The sequence below is a fragment of the Annulohypoxylon maeteangense genome (assembly GCF_022496945.1).
Source record: "Annulohypoxylon maeteangense strain CBS 123835 unplaced genomic scaffold GGS22scaffold_3, whole genome shotgun sequence".
NCBI classification, from domain to species: domain Eukaryota; kingdom Fungi; phylum Ascomycota; class Sordariomycetes; order Xylariales; family Hypoxylaceae; genus Annulohypoxylon; species Annulohypoxylon maeteangense.
In genome coordinates, this window is record NW_025953250.1 from 2097460 (window position 1) to 2118608 (window position 21149).

The following is a 21149-nucleotide window of genomic DNA, read 5'->3' on the forward strand; positions in this document are numbered from 1 at the left end:
GTTTATGGAAAAGAAATATCGATTTTTTTGAAACTATATCTATCTTAGGGGGAGTAAGAGTCTTGGGGGCATATCTAGATGAATGGCCTTTTAAACTGGGGACAACTGCCGCTGAGGCAGAATCATGGCGTTTTTACGGTGTTTTGGGAGTCCTACAATACAGTTTTCACAACCGCTTAAGGGGCATAGGTATCCCGCGGGTTGAAATTACGAGGGAATGAAAACTAAGAGGTGGGAATTTGTGTGTTTTATTATCATCTACCGAGAAAAGGAGATGTATTTTTTTTAAAGAGGCTTTACAGAAGCGAGCAGACAGTGGATTCTTTTTTTTACCTTAGGGATTGTTGAAAATATGATACCTATCGCCTCCTACGGGAGATGGCGCGCATTGACAGAACTTTGAAAGTCTTTTTTCTCTCTCACTCTCATCCCCTTTCCGTCTCACTCTAGCGATAATACATACATGCTACCTAGGTAACCACTACCTAGGTAGATCTCGATCGAAATGAATACAACCCCAGGCTATCCTGGCAGAAAGAGATTTCATTCGGATTCGCGCGCACGCTCTCTATTTGCGTCTCTTACATCAGACCTAGACACTCCGGTAGGCGGATTTTGCCTAGTTGAGCGAATTTCTTAAAGCGGACGTGGCCCATCTGCTGATTATCGTACGATCCGGGTTTACTTGGCGGACAGAAACGCGCGCGCCTCCTCCCCATCCTCCCCCCTCCTGCTACATAGCTACTCCGACTAGTTGCGGAAAAGGGAAAGAGAAAGAAAAAAAGAATTAGGGAAAGGGAAATACGTAGGAATTGAAACGCTATGATTGTGTTGGGTTTCCGTATGAAACTAATGCATTACAGTTCCGTAGCTCGGTAACTTTTTTGTTGTTGTGGATGTTGGGAGAGGAGAATTCTTGTTTGGAATGGGATATGCGAATTTTGGGTGGGAACTTCGAACTTTGAAGTTCATCCGAGACCTAATTTTTGCCCCCTTTTCATTAACCTCAGGGGTGGGCTCTTACTAGTCGCCTTCCGCCTAGGCATCACAAATTTCATGATGCCGGGTACCTAGTAAGTAGGTAGGTACGTGCCATCGTATTCGTGAACTTCCAAGATTGAGAAGTGATCCTCTATTGGATTTGCCTACCCGTGGATAGACATGTGTGTATGTATCTAGGATAATGTACAATAAACCATCCATGTTAATTAGACGCCTTACTTGATGGCATATGCGTCCCTTGCGTACGCGTCGTAAAGTCTATTATCTCATGCCACATAACTCATTATCCGCTCTCACGGAACGGTATGAATCTTGAGCTAGCTTCATCGAGTTTATCGACGGTGACTCATTCTACGATGTAATCCCGCATTGTTTCTAGTTTCTCAACGCCTCTATATCGTCAACCTCTTTAACCGCCTCCGTAGTTAAGATCCAGGGGCTATCGTCCCCTACGTACACGCTGTCCTCGATGCGAATCCCCAAGCCCCGGAAAGCCTTCGGCCATCTTTCGTCGTCGGGTACGTAAATTCCAGGCTCGATAGTGATGCAGTGTCCTTCTTTCAGGACTACATTACGCGGATACCCCGGTACATCGTGTACATCGAGCCCGATGTAATGCCCAACGTGGTGTGGGAATAGAGTACCCATGCGGGAGCCGCTCACGTCGAAGCCGAGTTGCTGTAATTGGTCGCAGAGCGCGTTCTCCGTGATGCGATGCAGTGAATCGAGCGTGACGTTGGCGCTGGCGCGACAGAGAGAGATCGACGATCGCTGCGCGCGTAACACAGCGTTGTATAAGTCTTTCTGCGCTGGGGTGAATCTTCCTGATATTGGCCACGTGCGCGTTATGTCTGTGATGTAAGTCCCGTATTCGCCGCCTGCGTCTACAAGAACAAATTCAGAATCGTTCAGCGTGCCGTTATTGAGGACGTAGTGGATTAGCAGCGCTTTTCGCCCCCCGGCTACTACGGGGATATACGCATACCCGTCTAGACCAGACATCTGATACTGATATTCTAGGAATGCGGCGAGCTCCTTCTCGTATTTCCACGGTCGTCGCATGGCCTCCGTTAGTGCCCTTCCGGAATCTCGTCCCGCACGTCGCATGTTGTTCGCCTCGGCGAGAGACTTGACGGCACGAAGGGCGTTGACATAGGGCTTCAGGGGAGCCGTCTTCACTTTGGGAGCTGCTGAACTCAATAGGTTGCCAAACTTCGTAAATACACCGTTGCTCGTCAACTCGGCATCCGTATAGATCTGCTGCATCCCTTTGAGAGCATCGGGTAGTAGACTTTCAACCCGTCCAATATCCGCTGATTGGTCTGCATTCCACACATCCCTCGCAGCGTCGATGCCACTCCAAGGCCCGTTCCATTGTTCCGCTTTCGGGTCTTTTCGTCTGCAGTATAAGTGGAAGAAATAGTCGTCAGACTCTCCGGTCTTCGTTAGCACGGCGAGTGAGTCGGGTTCGGAAAAGCCGGTTAGGTAGAAGAAATTGGATTCCTGGCGGAAAGGGTAGAAGACGGCGCCTGAACGGTAGTGAAGAGTCGCGGAAGGGAGAATGACAGCAGAATTGGGCGGCAGGCTGTTCATTAATTTGACGCGGCGTTCATGATATTCTTGAGCGGTGATACCTGGTGTAAGTTCACCCGATTTGAGGAGGTGTGGGTGTGTTTCGTAGACTGGTTGCCCGAAGAGAATGTCTTTGGCAGAAATGGTTGTCGAATAGGCCCTTCTGGCCGTTTTAGATCTAGAGTTACATTCTAGATTCGTGCATTTTGACTTTATTAAAGGTTTCGGGAATCGAGAAGTAGGGTTGGTTGAGAATGGCCGTGCCAATTGCGGAGAAGATGGCTTTGGGTGAAGTTTAAGGTGTCGTCCGAGTTGCCAGAATGGGAGTCGATGGAGGTTCATGATTAGAGTGAGAATAAGGTATCAACCAATTGCATCACCCAATTGCTCGAGACATTTCCGAAAAGGGTAATATATGAATATTTAAGTTCAATTGAACCTGGGTAAGGAAAGAACTTTAGTAGGTAACCAACAGTCTTTAATCCTTAACCCAAGGTATATATATTAAGATCTGGTGCGACCGTTTCGAATTGGATGTTGTAATTCGGAGGATTGAGGCGGGTTGAAATCGTCGACCTTCTTCGGATTTTTTTGCTGAGTAAATGAAAAGTTGGAAAGATGATTGGCCGATTACTTAATGACTTGAAGATAAAATGCAAAAATGGGTGCCACAGGTGGTGGGTATGTGGGGTATCCGTGTGGCTTCTGTGGTTGCTGTGCACATCAATAGTGGGGGCTGACAGTGATGTCAAATGGACCGTGCACCAACCTTGTTGTTGATTTTTGGAAATTGTTAGTGCTAGCGCGGTTTGTCCACTCATCCCTCAAAAGCTTTGGAGCTAAACTCTCGAATTCTAATATTTGCCCACCACCAAGCTTTAAAGCTGTCCAAGTTCGACTCGACCTCCACGCCTTTGCACGTCGATCTTCAAGTTTATTCTCGCGTCGGTTGACCCATTGATTTATTCAAGATCATTAATTTCTCATTTAGCTTGATCTCAATGTCATTCTGACGTCGAATAATCGCGCGTGTTTTGCCCTTCAAATCCGACGTGTTGTGTCACGGTTCGTCGCGTGCCAACTAAAAGGGTCAGGGTTCGGACATAAGCAAAATATCTACCAACCTACCAACCTACCAACCTACCTACTAATAACTTAGATGTCTGGGTAACTCGGTTCAACCTTACGAACAACATCGATGAAAAGTCTTTTGACTTAGACTTGACTTTATTGTTGTTGCCGAGTCAATTTGACCTTAGCAACTGACTAGTCAATAATTGTTGGTCAGCAGGATACACAGCAAGATACACGATCTGACCATCTTAACCTTCAAATTGCTAGTCTAAGGCTGCCCACCGCCATCTCCACCCCACACAACAACATTTCTAAGAGTAATACCTCAATTATATGGCAGCCGTATCTTTATCACCAACTCCTGCTCCGTTTCCCACCATGTCTGGCAGACGAGTTCCTCTTTCTACGAACCAGAATGTTGCCAATTCCCCCCTGCGAAGCTCAGCTCTCTTAGCTAAGCACAAACGTTCTGCCACCCAGCTACAGCGCGAGGACCAATATGGCCAGCCGCCTCCCGCCAAAAAGCAGATAATTGAGGGCCGTTCTCAACGACCATTGAAGTCTCCTTCGCAGCAACAGCATCGTGCCTCTAGAAGTCAGATTCCCATACAAACACGTCGCAACGCGAACAGTTATGAGAACAAGTTGGCAAAGGAGAGATCCGGACATCATCATCACCAACACCAACACCAGCAGGCTGTGTCCACCAACCCAGGTTATACCGAGAAGGACGTTGAAGAGATTCAAGTTTGGCAGCAGCATCATCGAGCTAGATTTCCTAAGCTTGTATTTTACTTCGAGAAGGTCCCTAACGACGCACACAAAAAGCTCGCCAAGCAGATCGCAGCATTAGGTGCCGTAAGTTGCCAAGCCTATTTGATCCCCATTCGATCCCAAATTTGCAGTTGACTAACAATATTTATGTACAGCGTGAGGCAGCCTTCTTCTCTATCGATATCACACACGTTGTCACCACCCGAACGATCCCCTCGGAGAAGAGTGTAAGCCGTCGAGAGGAAGAGCATGCAGCTAGCGAGAAACACACCGAGCAGATCCAGGACCAAGAGCAGGACCAGGAAGAAGTAAAGACGATTAACCCGTCTCTATTAACCCGGCTATCAGAGGCTTCTACGAAACGTAGATTTGACGGAGACCTTCGAACCCGGAAGATGCCGTCTCATACTCAGATCGAGCCGCCCAAACGCAATATGGATGTGCTTCTCCGTGCTAGAGAGATGGGGAAGAAGATTTGGTCTTTGGACAAGTTGCAGCGAATGTTGGACCTGCTCCTCGAGACTGACCCTTACGTTAGTGCAGAAATCGCTTATGGGGCGCGCAAGACGAGGGTCACCGAGACTCGCACGACCGAAGATCGTAACTTACTGAATCTTCTCCATAATGAGCGCGTCAATGGACCATCTGACCGAGATCCCACCGCAAACGCCCAGGATCTACAATTTTTCAAGGGCCCGTACATATATATATACGACTTTGAGGAGAAGCAGAAGCCAATCATGGTCAGGGAGTATAAGAAGGTTGCCGAAAAATCTAAGGGAGAGTGGCCTCAGTTCCGGACTGCTGCATTGGGACGCTGCCCGTTCATCGATGAGTATGAACCAAGAGATACCCGGCCTCAACCCAAGCCAAAAGTCCAAGTGACCAGGGCCACCGCTGAGACCAAACCTGTTCTCCAACCTCCCACGAAGATGGATCCACCGAAGCCTGTGACTGGCAAGCGATCGTTAGGTGAGATGCAAAAGGGCCATTGCCGTGGTTCCAGCATTGCCTCGATTGAAATGTCCATCCCAACGAAACCTACCGTCGGCCCATTCGCAGATACTCGTCCCCAGGCGTTCACTGGTCGTTCTGCCAGCCGCCTCTTCGGTGGTGAACCCGTCGCATCTGGTGTTCAGCCCTCCAACGTGACCTCTGCAATTCGATCTCAGATGGTTTCGTCAACCGCAACAACACCCGGCGTTATCACCGGGTTGAGCAAGGAAGTACACGGCCTGCAACGTCAAGTCTTGAAGCGTAATAGTACTGCGACTTCACAGGACTTTAGTTCCCGTCGTAATGGAGAAGCAAGCTTTCGAGATGAGGTTCCAGCCAAACGGTCTTTCAGTACTATGAGTCGTACTTCGAGCCGAAAACTTGATATGATAGAGGAGGCGGCAGCCGGCAAGAACACTCAGGCTGTTTCAAAGGCCGTTCCACGCACGACTAAGCGAGAGACCGCGCAACCGAAGAAAGCCGAGCTAAAGCCTGGTTACTGCGAGAACTGCTCGGAGAAGTATGCGGATTTCGATGAGGTATGTTTCAGCTTATAATTCTACCCTTATTTACTGATTACTAAAAGTATATTTAGCATATTCTTACCAAGAAGCATCGCAAATTTGCTGACGATAATGACAACTGGGGAGATCTGGATGATCTCCTTTCCCAACTTCAACGCGCACCTAAACACAAGTCTTTCGCATCCTGGACACCTACTCTTGCGGATTTTGAAGAAGCTTATTAATTTGCTCGTGGCCCCTACATTTCGCAGAAATCACATTACTTCCGACATTGCTCTACGCCCAATTGCTCACTCGTAATTCACCTCCAGGCACATAGAATACCATGAACCTGTTTCTAATTTCGGCATTCGCGGCGCGATGATACCCATTTCCCTTACTTTTCTTCCGGCTTCCTAAGCCATCTCTGTTCGATAAGACGATTGGAGTTGATCCGTTTCCTAAAAGTTAAAACGGAAAAGGCATAACGGCATGGCATGGAGTCTTAGCATTTTGGTTCTACTTTTTCGCATCTGGGTGTCACCCTGGCATCGTGCATTTTCTCGGCGAAGGGCGGTTTTATTTTCTCTTCTCCGAACAATCACAAGTTCTTGGCTGGCCTAGTGGTAGGGGCGTTCGATTTGAGCAGTTCTACGGGGGGGTTAGGTCAAGGTCGGCACTATAAAGCCACCTGATTCACATGACCAGGTCTGGCTTTTACAACAAACACCATTCGACACTGATGAAGCAACGGTGCAACCATATGATCCATAGATCATGCATGTATAAGTAGTAGTCTACGAGTAAAGAATCAATGCAAAAATTCAAAAATTAAGTAATAACACTTGTCGGGTATCCTACCACGGGTGACCGTCTCTCCTATTGGTTCAATTTTTGGCCTTGGATAACCCCTGAATTGGAACGTAGTAACCAACCTATGTCGCAATCATCTCCCGTCAGTCAACGCTGCTAGGTAGTAGCCTACCGTAGATCTACGTGTTCTGTTTATCATCGCTTTCGACTGAGACTTCGGTTTGCTCTTGGGATACATATCCACGAACATTAATTCCTCTATTCGGAGTACCATGCCAACCCAGAACCTCTTATAAGAGGTTTTAGTTGACTTGACTTTCCTCCATGCGGCTCGCCTATTACATGTACATATTTGCTTAAGTAGGCTCATTATTGTAATCCATATCACAGTCACTAAACTGATGGTTACACAGTACAGTTGGCAATGTTACTTACCTACCCACCTGTATTTGTTGGCACTATCTTTGTATAGCGCACCTACCTACCTACCTACCTACGCTAAAATGAGTGCTGAAACAAACTCTAGTACCTCTTCAAAGTCCAAAGCTAGTACCAGGAAAGGTAAATATATATAAATCTAAGTAGGTACCTACCTATCTTTTCGACTTATTGTGATTAAAAAGTTTACTATTATTCTTTTGAAGATTACGCTAGTTTTAGTATAAATTTTGATACTTATAATATAGTTTTTAATAACTAGTCTTATTATAAAAGTACTAAAAATTTAAAACTTTGAAATATTAATGATTTGAATGATGGTGTTTCGAAGTTTTAGGGCACAAGGTTGAAAGAGGCAACAGCAACGTTAACGATTCAAAGCGACTCCAGTCGAAAAAAATACTTAAATTTATATAAACTTCATACCGTGCCTTTAAACAAACCGCGCACGAAGCCTCCAAGAAGATAAAAAAAAAGGTAATTACTTTTTAAGTTCGTAATGAATTCCTTCTCTAGGTGCCTGGAAATAGTCACCATTGTAAACTAGAAACTTAGAAGCAGGCGAGAGCCCGTCAGGAAAGGAAAGTTACTGCCGATTTAGGTACTTGCACTACCTAGCTAATAACGCCTCCTCGTGCCTTCGGCACTGCGCTTTAATCAGGAAAACGGGCAGCAACTGCTACATCTCCGAATGTTAGCCGATATACTGGATTTTGGTGCAATCTTTAACATTCTAAACATCCTTACCCCTTTAAGAATTTGGTGTATTTATTAAGGAGATACCTCCTATTATACAAAACGCCACATACAAGATAAGGTATTATAACAGTCACTGCCTTTTTTCCTAATTAAAGCGTAGTGTCGAAGGCGCGAGGAGGCGTTATTAGCCAGTGCTAGTACAAACTAAAGAAACTTTACTCGAAGATTGAAATGTATATAAAAGGCTAGAATCAGTCGTTTCGGAAAAGGCATTCGTGAGAGTCTTCTAAAGATAAATAATCGTGTCTCTGAAACGTACGCATTTGTCAGTCCAATCTTCAATCTCACAGTTGCCCACATATTGAAATACGATGGATTCTCAAGAAATCCCACCAATGTCGCCTCAATTCTCTGGCCCAGCCGGTCCTATACCATCCAGAACATCGAGCAAACGCACTCTAAAGGATATGACCATCCATCAATTGGAAACCAAAAAATCGGATCTAGGTTGTCTCATTAAAAAGAGAAGAATGGATCTCAAGCCTAGTTCTTCCTTCGATTCCGAATACTGGTCTTCCCATCTAGAAGTTCTCGAAATGGAGAAGGAACTCCATGAATGCACTAGCCTCATGGCATTTAGAGGACACACGGAGGGGTCGAATTCACATCTAACCTATAACGAATGGCTACGTTCAGTAGATATGGGCCTAGAATTAGGACGAAAACGAAGCGCTATAGACCTAAAGCTATCAGCTGCAAAATCTCAATCGACTCGACTCTCTAAACAACACCCACTTCTCGAATCGTGGGTCAAACTATTTTTCGGCGCGGCGAGTGGGTTTGGCTTGGGTGCAGCCTCATTTGGTCGAAGAAGCAGCCAAGAGCAGAGCAAGATGCGAGCTGAGATGATGGATAAATACCACGAGGGTGAATCTCAAGAGAAGAAGAAAGATAAAATCTGGGAACCAGTCTGCGGTGCCTGGTTGCGCAGCGAGTGGGTACACGCTGCACATCTGTATCCTGCGAAGTCTATCGAGCATATGGATATTATATTCGGGGAGGGAGCAAAAAAAGAGCTAATGACAGCCTCTAATGGATTATTCTTATGTCCCGACATTGAAAAGGCGCTGGAATTGGGGTACATCGCCATAGTACCAGACGTCCGCCTTGAACCAGACGTTAACGAAGACCCCAATACGGATATGATCAACCGTCGACAGCACGTCAAGGATTGGGAGAATTCAGATCCCAAAGAATACAAACTCATAGTCCTCGAAAATTCGAAAAGCCTTAGGAAAAGGCTAAGTACCGTATTCGAATTCTCTTCAGTATATAATATCCAGTCAGTCAAAGATCTCGACGGAAGGCGGCTCACATTCCGCACCAACTTTCGTCCTCGCGCTCGGTTTATGTGGTGGACATATTTAAACGCGGTAGTAAACTTATCTTACCGCAACAAGCCGACGAGAGGAATCGGCGTAGACAAGGAGGTCGAACTCGGGAATAGGTACTGGGGGACGAGGGGAAAGTATGTTAAGAGGAACCAGCTTTTAGGTTTCGTGGAGCACCTCGGCCAAGACGTGGCAAGTATATCTAGTACATTGGTACTAGAGCACGGGATTAAAGAGGAAGGGGAAGAAGAGTTACCGAACGCGACGGCAGTTGTGGTTGTTGCGAACACTACAATCCGCAAAGCAAGCTCGAACTTATCGAATCTCGGGATTGGCGGGGACTCGGATGAAGAGGATGACGGAGATGAGGATGAAGGAGATGAGGGAGAGGAGGATGAAGGAGATGAGGAAGAAGAGACCGAATAATAAGCTAGTGAAGTAAAATAAGAACGCCGCGCTGTGGCTCAAGCTGGCTCGAGATGAATTACGAATCTTGCAGGTTTTTAACCTCAACTATAGACTTAACGCTACAGACCTAGCCCTAGAAATATTATTAGTTAAAATCTTCCAGAGCTTCCAGTTTTACGCTGTCATCGGGTTAAATTTTTATATGACCGGACAATAACGCTAACAGGATTAGGGCATATAACACAAATTTGAACAGAGTGGTCTTCATATCGCATCGCAACCAGCTTCTATGGTCAAATCCGAATTGGTGTAGTGGCTAACATTTGGTGCTCTCACCCCCAGATGTAGGCAATCTATTATCTGAAGTGATCCGCCAAGCCCGGGGTTCGATTCCCCGATTCGGAGTTATTTTTGTAGTCTTCCATCTGGCATAAATTGTTGTTACAGGGTTACGGGCTGGTTGATTGTCTGTTTTGTTTAAACAATAATTCTGAGAAACTATCAATACTTACTTAGTACCTGTTATACAATCCTACATTAATGTTTGGCGTAACCTGCTTACCAGGTAGGCGGGTATACGTACCGTTGCTGAATTTGATCGGTTTGAAACTACTTGTAACTAGGTGCCTAAGGCTATAGACCCCTATCTTCTTAATTACTTTAAGATGACCTGCTGTCTATCTACAACAAAATTCTCCTCTGTGTCAGGGCTATCAAGTTCGGCGGCCTCTTGATACCCGAAGATATTAATGTCTACAGGGAGATTCAAGAAACGTCGCCTGCCATCAATATTTTCAGCTTCGAGGATGCAGCTGTCAACAAAGCCAACTCTCTCATAAGCAGTCCCTGTCATTTCCAAAACAAGACCCAAACAACGATAGAGTTGTTCTTCCCCGAGGTGAAAAGGGAGTCTGACGAGAAACATGACAAACAACGGACACTGATGATTTTGTTTCTGTTTGATATCAAATCCCCCCTCTACCCAAACCTCCCTAGATCCATGCCGAAAGCCGAAAACAGTATCAGTACTCGGAGAGAATTGTGGCTCTGGCACCCAATTTTCCGTGTTCACGGGTTGTTTCACTGGTCTCTGGTGATGTCCCGTAACTGCTACAATCGGGGCCGTTAGATGTAACGTACCTCCAACCAAAGAGTGTTCAACGTAGCCAGCTAAAGGAACGAATTTCACTTGCTCAAACTGCCATCCTTGGCTATACTCGTACCAAGAATAAACCGGAAACTGCACAGGCCCTTTCACAGAAACCCACGACCACGATGGGCTAGTCGTGGCCTGGGGTTCTTGCAGCCCATCTTTATCCACAGCGCACCAAGCCAATCCTTCCAACAAACCTCCAAGCCAGATCCCGGCGATATACTCATCTCCAGTGATAGCGCCAAGCGCGTTAGCCACACCAAGCAGCGCAGGTAGCCGGTCGGGGTCCTTGGTTATGTTCCGCGTGGTGTATTGCTCGACCATGCGATACCAATCCGCGTACCTCACAACCGTCTCACGCCTCCGCGGCAGGAGGTCTGTGTTCCACGCCGTAGGCAAGACGTCGCCGAAAACAGATATTCCAGTGTTTGCTGTTTGCAGGATGCGCGACAACTGGTCTCCTTCCTCGTATATCGACTCGCCGTCTTCGCTTGCGCGCAGTTCCGCGCATTCCCATGCCGCTTGTGTGCTTCCGTACATCAGCATACGTCGTGCGAGGTACCGTTCCTGTAGACACCATGCCCGATCGCTTAGGGGTTCGTTTTTCATCATGTCGACTCCTGTGGTCCATCGGTGGAGTAGAGGTGGTAGTGGGGAGAACGTAAAGTCGCTGAATACCGTAGAGCCTGGTGCTCTTTGTCTAGGGGAGAGAAATCCTATGGTATCGGATTCTCCTCTCGTGGCGCCGAGGACGAAGTATGCGTTTCGATATACGTCTGCCATTTGAGCTGCTTCCTTCTCCCAGTCGTCGGTGTCGTCTTGGATGATGCATAGGCTGTCGATCCAGATATACCGCAGCTGGAATTTCTGGACGATTTGTATTGCATCTTTGAATGTTTGGGGTAGGGATCCGAATTTTATAGCGCGTTTGTGGTCCTCTATGTTAGCTCGTACGGTCGTGATAATTCGCGCTGTACCCCAGCAATGGCTTAACGCTACATATCTTAAATCTGTGGGTGGGATTCCATGGTAGTCGCTTGTCTCCCTAAGAACTACGAAGTCTGGGTAGTTTGGATCGCCGAGATCGAGGAATCTCGATGGCATTTTGGAATTCCCATCCTCCTGATGACACGAAGAGTGGTTGGAAACACAAGTCTCCAACCATGATCTGGCGACTTTGACAGATTCGGCGGACGTTGGGCTTTCCGATACTGTCCAGTCCATATCAAGGTGGCCGTAAGAATCCTCACCGGAGTTCCTTAAACGTGAGTTTTTCGCTATTTTTAGCTCGGCGAAGAGTTCATGGTGTACATCCCAACCAACTGTCGACTCTGGTATGCAGGCTACGCGTAAGGCGTAGCTCCACCTTTGGCGTCCATCGTCCGCGCGCTCTAACCGCAGAACTACAGTTTGGACTTCGCCGTTGTTATATGCGGGTATGTTCTGGACGTCAGCATCTAAATCATCAGGTGGCACCTGAGCGTCTATCATGCCGTCTTTCGAACTATCGATGATAGCCGCGGCGCGGTAGTCCTGCCAACCCCTCGCCACCGCGACACACAGCCCGCATTTCGACACCTCCGCACACCGAAAGACGTCGCGGGCACGATTATGCCATCCGTACATCCAGCCAGCCTCGTCATCATCTGGCCGGCCGGTCCCTTCCGTATACTGCAACTGGTGGATAGCGCGCGGAATGCCGAGACGAAGACATTCATCGCAAGAAGACATGGTCATGCCGGTCGTTGCCAACGTAATGTCGGAGATACCGAGAAGGGCGCTGGAAATGAATTGGGGGGACCAAGACCGAGATCCTATTTCTAATCGTCAAATACGACCAATTACATCAGCGGATCGTAGGTGCTAAAAAATGCAATTCCTTCTGTAAGCGAGCTGACACGGGCACATGGCACGTCTAGGCGGCCGTACCCCCACTCTCAGCGCTCTTCTTTTCTTATACCAGTATGTATAGGGAATTCGATGACGCTAGAAGATAATTTGGTATCACGAGAGTGCCTTTTTTAACACACAATAGTAGCCTTTTGCGTATAATATGTACGTGATCGCAAGGTGCTGCTGAGAATATGTAATAGTGGCGAAAAATAATCTCTTAGTTATGATTTCGTGATAATGCCGTATACTACTGTGCTGCCTTGTTTGGTGCGTTCTAGACACCATATGCTTTTTAGCATACCCTATCAATGATGCCGTTGACGAGCGTTGGCGATTGAATGAAAGAATTTTGGATGCACGAGAACACTGCGCCATCTTACTATTGACTCTGTCACTCTGCATTCGGTTCGGAGATCCGGCTGGCTCTATGTTAATTGGCTCTTTTGATTATGTGCCTACGGGTGTCTTGTCGCTGTGACCAAGTTGTGCTTTTTATTGTGAAGTTGGTTGGGTGACACTTCGTCGATGTGGCACGTATCATGAAGAAGACTTACACATCGGCGCTGACACCACTATGCACATAAATGCGGCCATGGTTGCAACCTTGGCTGAGAAGTGCCCGGAGCACCTGCCATATATGTTGCGAGGCCACCACTGGTAGATCGAGAAGATTAAGATTCTTGAATTTCTCATACATTATTCTGAGACCATCATTATCAATGGAGGGTCTCGATTTGGTTCTGAATAAGCTTGAAGCCTTCACGGCTGCCGACTTCGAAGGCTACAATGCCGAGAGGTTGCAAATGTTGGCGATTGCTCGCAAACTAGTCAGCCGCCTACAGTCCAACGGAGAAAAGGCTTATGAGATCGCGTACCAACAGTCGCTTGTAGATGCAGCGCTGAGGGTTTGTATCGACATTGGCCTTTGGCATGGATGGACTGCAGCTGGCGGAGGAGAAAAGCCTGTCAAGGAGTTGGTGGGACTAACTACGAAAGCTTGCGAGCTAAACCTCCTTCGTATGCCTATTCACATTTTAGTTAAATTCATGAGCTGAAAATTAATATTTGTATAGGTCGCCTGCTCCGGCTTTTGGGGGCTGCAAATATCATCGAAGAAACAGGGGAAGATCGGTACAAACCAACTCAGTTCTCACTTTCAATCGGTGATGATTCTACTTGCATGGCACAAGCAATCATTTCGAAGTAAGTGCTTTCTTGTTGAGTTGATCTTCATAATTGCTGATATATCCTAGGACTGACCATTGGGATATGTCCCATCTGAATCTGCCGTCGTTTCTGGCCAAGACATCGTATCGGGAACCTAAGGATGCGAAGAACACAAGTTACATCGACGCAAACCCAGAAAGGCTACCCATCTTCGACAGATTCCTGACCAACAAGAGTTACCGAGATAGCCTTAGAGGTTTCTTATATGAGTACTCGAAGTATAGGGTTCCGTGGACAGAATTCTATGATACGGCGTCTCTCATCGAAGGAGCGGACCTATCCTCTGGCCCGCTTGTTGTCGATGTCGGAGGTCTCCACGGCGCGGATCTCCTTAAAGTTTTGGACAAGCACCCAGATCTGCCGACTGGTGCTCTAGTTCTCCAGGATCTAGCCGGCGCCATCTCAGGCGTCACTCTTAATACGGAGAAGATAAAGCTTATGGAATACAACTTCTTTAAGCCTGAGCCGCTCCATGGTAAGATCTCTATTCCAACATCATCACCGGTGACCATGACTCGGAACTAATGCTGTGTAACAGGAAGTCGCGCGTACTTCTTACACATGGTACTCCATGACTGGCCAGACGCATTAGCAATTCAGATTCTGCAAAACATCAAGCCGGCATTGAAAAGGGGATATTCTAAGATTCTTATATGTGAGATCGTAATGCCGCGTACAGGTGCAAGCATGTACCAAGCATCTCTAGATGTCAGCTTGAGTAAGTAAAACCGAGCGCTATTTCCCCCACTCTATGGCTTGTCTCTAGCGTCTTAGCTCTTAACCAAATTAATTGAGAAGTTATTGCTCCCTTTCTCCAAGGAGAGATCGCTAACTCTGGTTGCTATAGTGGCAAATCTTTCTGCCTATGAGAGAACCGAAGCTGAATGGAAGAAGGTGATAAATGAGGCGGGATTAGAGATGGTATCGGTCACGATGGATCCCCGAGGATTTGAAGGCGTGATTGAGGTAGAACTGGCGTAAACGAGCCACTGCAAGAATCTTTTGACCGGCTTAGACTGTAACGAATAGGTACCAACCAACTACTCGCGTAGTCATATTTTCTGTTATGATAAGAAATTACATTTTCCTCGGTTCAAAATGATTTAAAAACATTCAACGGTAACGTGAAAGTAAGTGGCCGAGTTATTGGTGTAGGCTTGTAGATTCCAAAAACTGCTTGCGAATTTTTGGTCGAACTTTTGCTTTTTCGTTGCAGTCACGAAATGAAAATTACTTGGGGGAAATAAAGGGGGGAAATTGTTACACAGAGTGGGGTTATAGCGCCACTAGCCTCAGATTAAGCCACGCTGTCACATGGATCACGAATGTGGCTTGCTGACAGTTCGTTGCCTGGTTTCGATCTGCTCGATCACTTTTCCACCTCGAAACATTAGTAGACCTTATCATCTACCTGCGACAAGTCGGGATTTTTCCAGCTAAGCGACCCATTCATTAGGAAACATTTTCCCTATCACTGCTCGCGATAATACGTAGGAAATAAGGGAAATACGTGACGCAAGATGGAGTACCCAGACGTACCCGAACAGCCATCCCCATCTCCCCCGGCCTCCCCCATTCCGGACCGGCCAACATCACCGGACCTCCCACTCACCATGACTGCCTCAGCCGTTCTCACCGCGTTACCTCAAGATGCTAGTTCAGCGCTCGCTAGTGCTGGCGAATTTGAGCAGGAACGCATTCTTATCCGTTTCAAGGCTGTCGGATCTGCTCCTCAACTGAAGCGCGAAGTGCGACGAATAGGCGCGACGCAGAAGTTTGAAGCTGTCGTGTCTCACCTGCGCAAGGCGCTTCGGCTTAGCCCGACGGATGGCTTATTCCTCTACGTTAACAGTGCATTTGCACCCGCTTTAGATGAAATTGTCGGCAACTTGCATAGGGTACGCGCGTTATTATTCATTAGGATATCTACGAAATGCTAATTTCTCAAATAGTGCTTTAAGGATTCAAGCGATCAGTTGATCGTGGTGTATTCGATCACCCCTGCGTTTGGATGAGCCGTGAATTTCATAACGAACACGCTCTCCATGAAAATTCCCACCCGCCTACTCACGCTGATATAGTAAATCCAAACTGAGGATTCTACATTATCAAAAAATGCCTCCTAGTGAGGGATCGGACTCAGGGGCCTCGGGATATAGCTCCTCAACTTCCTTTTCAAACGCCTTTAGTTCCTCCCTAGGAATCGGGTAGGTATGCTCCTTGGCTGGATATTGACGCGATTTTACCTCTTCTCGGTACAACTCGATCGCTCGCAGGCTTTCCGCCCACACGTTTCCGTATTGCTTCACGAACTTGGGAATGAAACGACCTGGCGGGAAATATCCGGTCATGTCGACTTGGACGAGCACCTGGCCAGAACATCCATTTCCCGCGCCAATGCCGATGGTCGGGACGGACAACTTCTGCGTGATGATACTGGCGACCTCCGCCGGGACAGCTTCTACAATCATGGCGAAACATCCGGCTTCTTCGACGGCTAGTGCATCTTCGAGAACCCCCATCGCACTTTCCGATGTTTTCCCCTGGACCCTAAATCCTCCAAGGGAATTCTGGCGTTGAGGTGTGAGACCGACATGCGCCATAACAGGTATGCCGGCTTGGGTTAATTTAGAAATAGTTGGCACCATCTCTTTTCCACCTTCTAACTTGACACCTTGCACGCGGCCCTGTTTAATAAACCGTATAGCCGTTTTTAGGGCTTGTTCCGGTGAGATTTCATATGATCCCATGGGGAGATCTCCGACCTTATTTATTATTAGCCATTCATATCTCACATCATCGGAGTTACGTGGGATCTTACTGTGAAGGCTGATCTGGTGGCACGCGCCACTGATCGGCAGTGCAGAAGCATATCGTCCACTGTCACTTCACTGGTATCTTCCATACCCAATGCGACCATCGCCAAGCTGTCACCAACTAGTATGATGTCCATTCCTGCGGCGTCGGCGACATGCGCACTGGGGAAATCATGCGCAGTCATCACTGTGATTGGTTCCTCCTTTTCATACAAAGACTGAATACTCGCCACCGTCACTTTTTTCCTCGGAGGACCCGACATTATGCCCAGAGGCGAGTGGGAACTCCATCTCTGTTGTTGTGGTCTTTGCCTCTGCCATAGCGACGGCAATGGTTTCGTGGATGCGAATAAAATACTAGCATTTGATTGCATGACCCTGCATGGCAATAGGGCACGTGATCTGAACATGCAATGCGCCATTTGTGTTGTGTTGATTGGAATCAATTGAAAGGGAAAAAGATAAGATTAAATTAAATCCCGGTATACGTGATCACTAAGAAGTTTAAGAGGAGAGAATTGGACGACGGCCATAACTCAGAACCAACGACGGTTTTATTCTCTGGTCATGATGGTTTTTGCTGCGTACAATTGAGTCTCCAGTCAGATTTGGAGCTTTTGTTGGTGTTTTACTCGGACTGTCTTAGATAATCCAGCTAAACCCTGTCAGCCTGTACGCTTGTACGTACCGAATTCTCCGATTGGTACCGAGGCTCGAATGTCTCGGCTAAAGGCGGAGCTCTTTCCTTTCTCTTAGTTCTAACTAATTTTCTGAATAGGGGTTGACAACATGAAGATTCTACCTCTCTTAGCAATGTTTCTCTTCATCTAAACACGGAACTAATCATTTAAAGAGAGATTCGGAGTATCACTAATACCGCATAAGCTGTTTTGATTCTGAAGGATAGGTATATGAATGGAGGTCATGCATGGTTAAGCGTCAAGTAGCGTTAAGATGTAAATGGTGGTTAAAATAGGAGGTCATTGATGTGAGTTTGAATTCTCTGTGTCTTCGTGATGTTACTACATTATATGTTGTTGACTTATTACTCAAAAAGTTGTAGTTGCGATTTAGCCTTCGTAGCTCATAATGGCATCATTTTATATGGACTTCATTCGTCCAATCCGATTAGAGACATCTGCGATGTAGGATTAATTCAAGGTTCAACTTCCCCGCTCTACAGTATAATCGGAAGCATAGATTGATTATTTATTTTATAAGTCACATTGGACAAGCGAAAATACCAAACTTACAGGCCACTATATCATTCAAATCGACATAGTTTACGGTAGGTGCGCAGTAAAAATGTCGCCGTCCCGGGTGGAAGCCCCCTTATCGTACGAGTACCCGAAGGAGACCCAGGAGCAATGTATGTGCATACCTGGCGACTGTTTGTCCACAATACTGACGATATCTTAAATAGTAGAATATGCAGAGCTAGAAGCGCTCGACATCTCTAAGCTCGACCAGCCAGGGGGAAAACAGGAGCTCGCAGAGCAAGTCTTGAGGTTCATCAATAAAAATGGTAAGACTAACCCTCCACTCCTTTCGGGTGAAAACTATGACTAAATCAAACACAGGCTTCTTCTACGTCACCGGCCACGGTTTCTCCGACGAATCCGTAAGGCGTCAATACGCGCTATGCGAAGCATTCTTCCAGCTGCCCCTCGAAGAAAAGCTCAAGTACTCCTGCGACACCGCCAAGGGTGATTTCAGGGGCTACAAGCCGCAGTCCACAGGCAAGCTCGCGGGACGGGACAACGACGAGCGATACAACATCCCGAAATTCACACCTGAGCACGAGCGCCCGCACCCGCAGCTGATCAAAGACCACTGGGACGAGATCCGCGACTTCTCGCTGAAGATCCACAACGATGTCTTGCTGCCACTATTACGCCTCTTCGCCTACGTGCTCGAAATCGACGAAGAGTACCTAACCTCGCGCCACCGCTATGACGCAGAAGGGCTGGAGTACCTGCGGTACATGAAGTACTACCCACGCGCAGCCGAGCAAGACGCGCAAGTGGGGAATATCTGGGCGAAGGGGCACACGGACTACAACACGCTAACCTTCCTCTTCCACCAGCCGATCGCCGGGCTGCAGGTGCAGACGCCGGAGGGGCGGTGGCAGTACGTCAGGTCGCCGCGGGACGCGATCATCGTGAACATCGCGGACGCGCTGGAGTTTCTGAGCGGTGGGTACTTGAAGAGTACTGTGCACCGCGTGATACGGCCGCCGGAGGACCAGACGGACAGGCCGAGGTTGAGCTTGATTTACTTCGCGAGGCCGGAGGCTAAGATTCTGTTGAAACCTGTGGAGAGCCCGTTGTTAAGACAGCTTGGGCTGCAGGTGGAGACGGAGCTGTTTGCGCGTGATGTTACTGCGGAAGGTATGTGCCTAAATCATGAGGAAACTATAAGGGTGCGATAAGTTGCTAATGAGGTTATAGAATGGGCGAGGGCGCGAATCGCGAAGGATCATAGGTTCCGTACGGGATTGGTTGACCAGCGGGAGAAGGAGATTATCGCGGGTGTTAATCAGAAGTATTATGATTAGCATGGCCATGATCTAAACTAGAGCCAGCGATTCATCATTATTATCAGTGCCTAGTTGTCCATCTAGATGCCTTTAGTGAAAGCGTCGGCCTTACGAGCTGATTTTAAAGGGGTTCTGATTCGTCGCCATCGGTTCAATTTACAGCTACCCTTAGGTATAACATCAATTCTTCTTCAATAAATGTTAACATATTGAGGTTAATTATAAGAATAAATATCGACCACAAGCCAGGATTGCATACGCGGCGAAGGATTGTGAAATGTGATGCTGGTACATGAGACCATTACTCAGCTTCCGGACCCCCTCCCGCCGCCCGAAAAAGTATCAGGTACTTCGACGCCACTACGTTCGCCAACCATCCACCGGCAAGAAGAGCTCAGACAAAATTCCCGTCTATGAATGAGATCAACGCGCCACACTGCCTTAAGACGTCGCAGATCCGGTAAGTGTCCCAAAGAGCCTGTCTGGCACCGCATCGGTGAAGTTGGCGATATCGGCAAAGACTGAAGCAGCCTCCGGAGCCGAGGTAGCCTTTTCCCACTGTGATAGCTCCCCGAACTCGAGCCACGCCATGACGGCGTATGGGGAATCGGCGTTACTGTACTGAGCTACCTTCCAGCTCTTGAGGCCGGCGCTTGCCCAGGTCTTTTGTACGAGGGGCATGTGGTTTTTGAGATAGTAGTCCATGTCGAACCGCTCGCTCGCTTTGTAGGCGACGCATACGACTGCCACCATTTTGCCGAGTTTCGGAGGTCCGAAGTTGTTGTTTGGTTTGTGTTAGGGGATGGTTGCTTGTTGATATGACTAATGAGGAGAATAACGTAGGATTGAACTGTTATTGAGGAAGAATATGAACAGAGCTATAGACCCTTCTTTGTAGTGAATGTGTCCAACTTAAATATCGCAGCGCTGGGGAGCGGAGAACGGAGTAATGTGATTCTCCCGGCATATAAGTGGCTTCGGGGCTTGGACCTAGGCCTAGGCATCGAAAAGCAGAAGGGTAGTGAAGCCCCGCATTCCTATAGTTAACCTAGGTCCTAGGTAGGTCCATTATAAATTCAAGATTGCGTAACATGATACCTGTCGAGATATCTTATTTCCTATTCATCAGTAATTGTGTATATTCCTGAATGGCCAATTTTTACGTAGCAGATCGACGTATTAGCTAGCCGCTTACTCTCGTAAAAGCAACCGAATTATCTTGCATATGTTTCGCAAATGCAAGTAATATTTACCTAGGTGAGTAGGTAGTATCGGTGTTAAAAGTAGCCGGTATTTCGGGCATTATGGGGGTCGTTAGTAACAAAGAGGCGGCGATATTTAGATCCGACTGCAGCTAATCTTATCTCCTAAATGATTGCCCGGCTATTTGTGTAGGAATGAAAATCACATATAGTGGGATAATGTTGAGCCTCGAGTTATGGAACCATCCTGTCAAACGAGAGCAGCTACACCTGAAATAGCAATAATAAGAGAGAAGATTTGTAATGGCCAGAAAAGAGCTAGATCTTTAATGCTCCTCTCGCACTTTCCCCGGAGGAATGGCCCAGTTGTCATTCTCAAGCTACATGGGAGTAGGTTGAAATCATCTCGAACAGCGCTGTCGCCGAGGGACGAGGAATCAGACGTTGAAACCCATTAAGAGGTCTCATAAATGTTACACAAATTAAGTAACAGCAAACGATGCCATCCCTGGTTGCGACCATATCCATCTTACTTCAGCACCTTAAACATACACCCCCTAGGTCCCCATGACGTCACCAATCTACATGGATAGAGCTCCTAAACCCGTCCCTGCTCATTGGTCTCACCGTCGATGATCGAAGTGGCTGT

At 47.3% G+C, this 21149-nt stretch overlaps 9 protein-coding genes and 1 non-coding gene across 10 annotated transcripts; 6 read left to right on the forward strand and 4 right to left on the reverse strand.

Annotated features, from left to right (window-relative positions):
• Positions 1 to 1117: 1117 nt before the first annotated feature.
• GGS22DRAFT_155596 (aminopeptidase-like protein) lies at positions 1118 to 3115 on the reverse strand. The gene has a single exon (XM_047960237.1). The coding sequence runs from the start codon at positions 2914 to 2916 to the stop codon at positions 1378 to 1380; it is 1539 nt and encodes a 512-aa protein (XP_047822160.1). The 5' UTR covers positions 2917 to 3115; the 3' UTR covers positions 1118 to 1377.
• A 911-nt stretch (positions 3116 to 4026) lies between these two features.
• On the forward strand, positions 4027 to 6166 carry GGS22DRAFT_185706 (Dfp1/Him1, central region-domain-containing protein; the record flags this gene model as incomplete). The annotated part of the gene is made up of 3 exons (XM_047964362.1): positions 4027 to 4506; positions 4578 to 5957; positions 6014 to 6166. The coding sequence occupies 3 exons, from the start codon at positions 4027 to 4029 to the stop codon at positions 6164 to 6166; spliced, it is 2013 nt and encodes a 670-aa protein (XP_047822161.1).
• A 2076-nt stretch (positions 6167 to 8242) lies between these two features.
• Positions 8243 to 9688, forward strand: GGS22DRAFT_185707 (uncharacterized protein; the record flags this gene model as incomplete). Its single annotated transcript, XM_047964363.1, has 1 exon — positions 8243 to 9688. The coding sequence occupies one exon, from the start codon at positions 8243 to 8245 to the stop codon at positions 9686 to 9688; it is 1446 nt and encodes a 481-aa protein (XP_047822162.1).
• Positions 9689 to 9968: 280 nt separating this feature from the next.
• On the forward strand, positions 9969 to 10075 carry GGS22DRAFT_t26. Its single transcript has one exon. It is a non-coding gene; the product is annotated as a tRNA-Glu (tRNA).
• Positions 10076 to 10236: 161 nt separating this feature from the next.
• Positions 10237 to 12948, reverse strand: GGS22DRAFT_96088 (heterokaryon incompatibility protein-domain-containing protein). Its single transcript, XM_047968540.1, has one exon. It carries the CDS (start codon positions 12558 to 12560, stop codon positions 10326 to 10328), a length of 2235 nt encoding a protein of 744 aa, XP_047822163.1. The 5' UTR covers positions 12561 to 12948; the 3' UTR covers positions 10237 to 10325.
• Positions 12949 to 13340: 392 nt separating this feature from the next.
• GGS22DRAFT_155601 (putative O-methyltransferase) lies at positions 13341 to 15140 on the forward strand. Its single transcript, XM_047960238.1, has 5 exons — positions 13341 to 13733; positions 13790 to 13919; positions 13970 to 14418; positions 14482 to 14661; positions 14791 to 15140. The coding sequence occupies exons 1-5, from the start codon at positions 13436 to 13438 to the stop codon at positions 14922 to 14924; spliced, it is 1191 nt and encodes a 396-aa protein (XP_047822164.1). The 5' UTR covers positions 13341 to 13435; the 3' UTR covers positions 14925 to 15140.
• A 323-nt stretch (positions 15141 to 15463) lies between these two features.
• On the forward strand, positions 15464 to 15958 carry GGS22DRAFT_185710 (ubiquitin-like autophagy protein Apg12; the record flags this gene model as incomplete). Its single annotated transcript, XM_047964364.1, has 2 exons — positions 15464 to 15841; positions 15896 to 15958. The coding sequence occupies 2 exons, from the start codon at positions 15464 to 15466 to the stop codon at positions 15956 to 15958; spliced, it is 441 nt and encodes a 146-aa protein (XP_047822165.1).
• Positions 15959 to 15967: 9 nt separating this feature from the next.
• On the reverse strand, positions 15968 to 17439 carry GGS22DRAFT_96121 (3-methyl-2-oxobutanoate hydroxymethyltransferase). Its single transcript, XM_047968542.1, has 2 exons — positions 16765 to 17439; positions 15968 to 16708 (listed from the first exon to the last, which is right to left on the reverse strand). Exons 1-2 carry the CDS (start codon positions 17179 to 17181, stop codon positions 16052 to 16054), a joined length of 1074 nt encoding a protein of 357 aa, XP_047822166.1. The 5' UTR covers positions 17182 to 17439; the 3' UTR covers positions 15968 to 16051.
• Positions 17440 to 18064: 625 nt separating this feature from the next.
• On the forward strand, positions 18065 to 19316 carry GGS22DRAFT_185712 (putative 1-aminocyclopropane-1-carboxylate oxidase; the record flags this gene model as incomplete). Its single annotated transcript, XM_047964365.1, has 4 exons — positions 18065 to 18128; positions 18183 to 18284; positions 18340 to 19149; positions 19210 to 19316. The coding sequence occupies 4 exons, from the start codon at positions 18065 to 18067 to the stop codon at positions 19314 to 19316; spliced, it is 1083 nt and encodes a 360-aa protein (XP_047822167.1).
• Positions 19317 to 19466: 150 nt separating this feature from the next.
• GGS22DRAFT_155608 (uncharacterized protein) lies at positions 19467 to 20483 on the reverse strand. Its single transcript, XM_047960239.1, has one exon. It carries the CDS (start codon positions 20049 to 20051, stop codon positions 19740 to 19742), a length of 312 nt encoding a protein of 103 aa, XP_047822168.1. The 5' UTR covers positions 20052 to 20483; the 3' UTR covers positions 19467 to 19739.
• Positions 20484 to 21149: the final 666 nt, after the last annotated feature.

Bases quoted from the DNA above. Each gene is read 5' to 3' on its own strand.
- GGS22DRAFT_96088 (XM_047968540.1), bottom strand. From the start codon at position 12,560: ATGACCATGTCTTCTTGCGATGAATGTCTTCGTCTCGGCATTCCGCGC.
- GGS22DRAFT_155596 (XM_047960237.1), bottom strand. From the start codon at position 2,916: ATGAACCTCCATCGACTCCCATTCTGGCAACTCGGACGACACCTTAAA.
- GGS22DRAFT_155608 (XM_047960239.1), bottom strand. From the start codon at position 20,051: ATGGTGGCAGTCGTATGCGTCGCCTACAAAGCGAGCGAGCGGTTCGAC.
- GGS22DRAFT_96121 (XM_047968542.1), bottom strand. From the start codon at position 17,181: ATGGCGCATTGCATGTTCAGATCACGTGCCCTATTGCCATGCAGGGTC. The intron at 16,709-16,764 runs GTAAGATCCCAC...ATAATAAATAAG, and splicing joins CCACCAGATCAGCCTTCACA to GTCGGAGATCTCCCCATGGG.
- GGS22DRAFT_155601 (XM_047960238.1), top strand. From the start codon at position 13,436: ATGGAGGGTCTCGATTTGGTTCTGAATAAGCTTGAAGCCTTCACGGCT. The intron at 14,419-14,481 runs GTAAGATCTCTA...GCTGTGTAACAG, and splicing joins TAAGCCTGAGCCGCTCCATG to GAAGTCGCGCGTACTTCTTA. The intron at 14,662-14,790 runs GTAAGTAAAACC...TGGTTGCTATAG, and splicing joins ATCTCTAGATGTCAGCTTGA to TGGCAAATCTTTCTGCCTAT.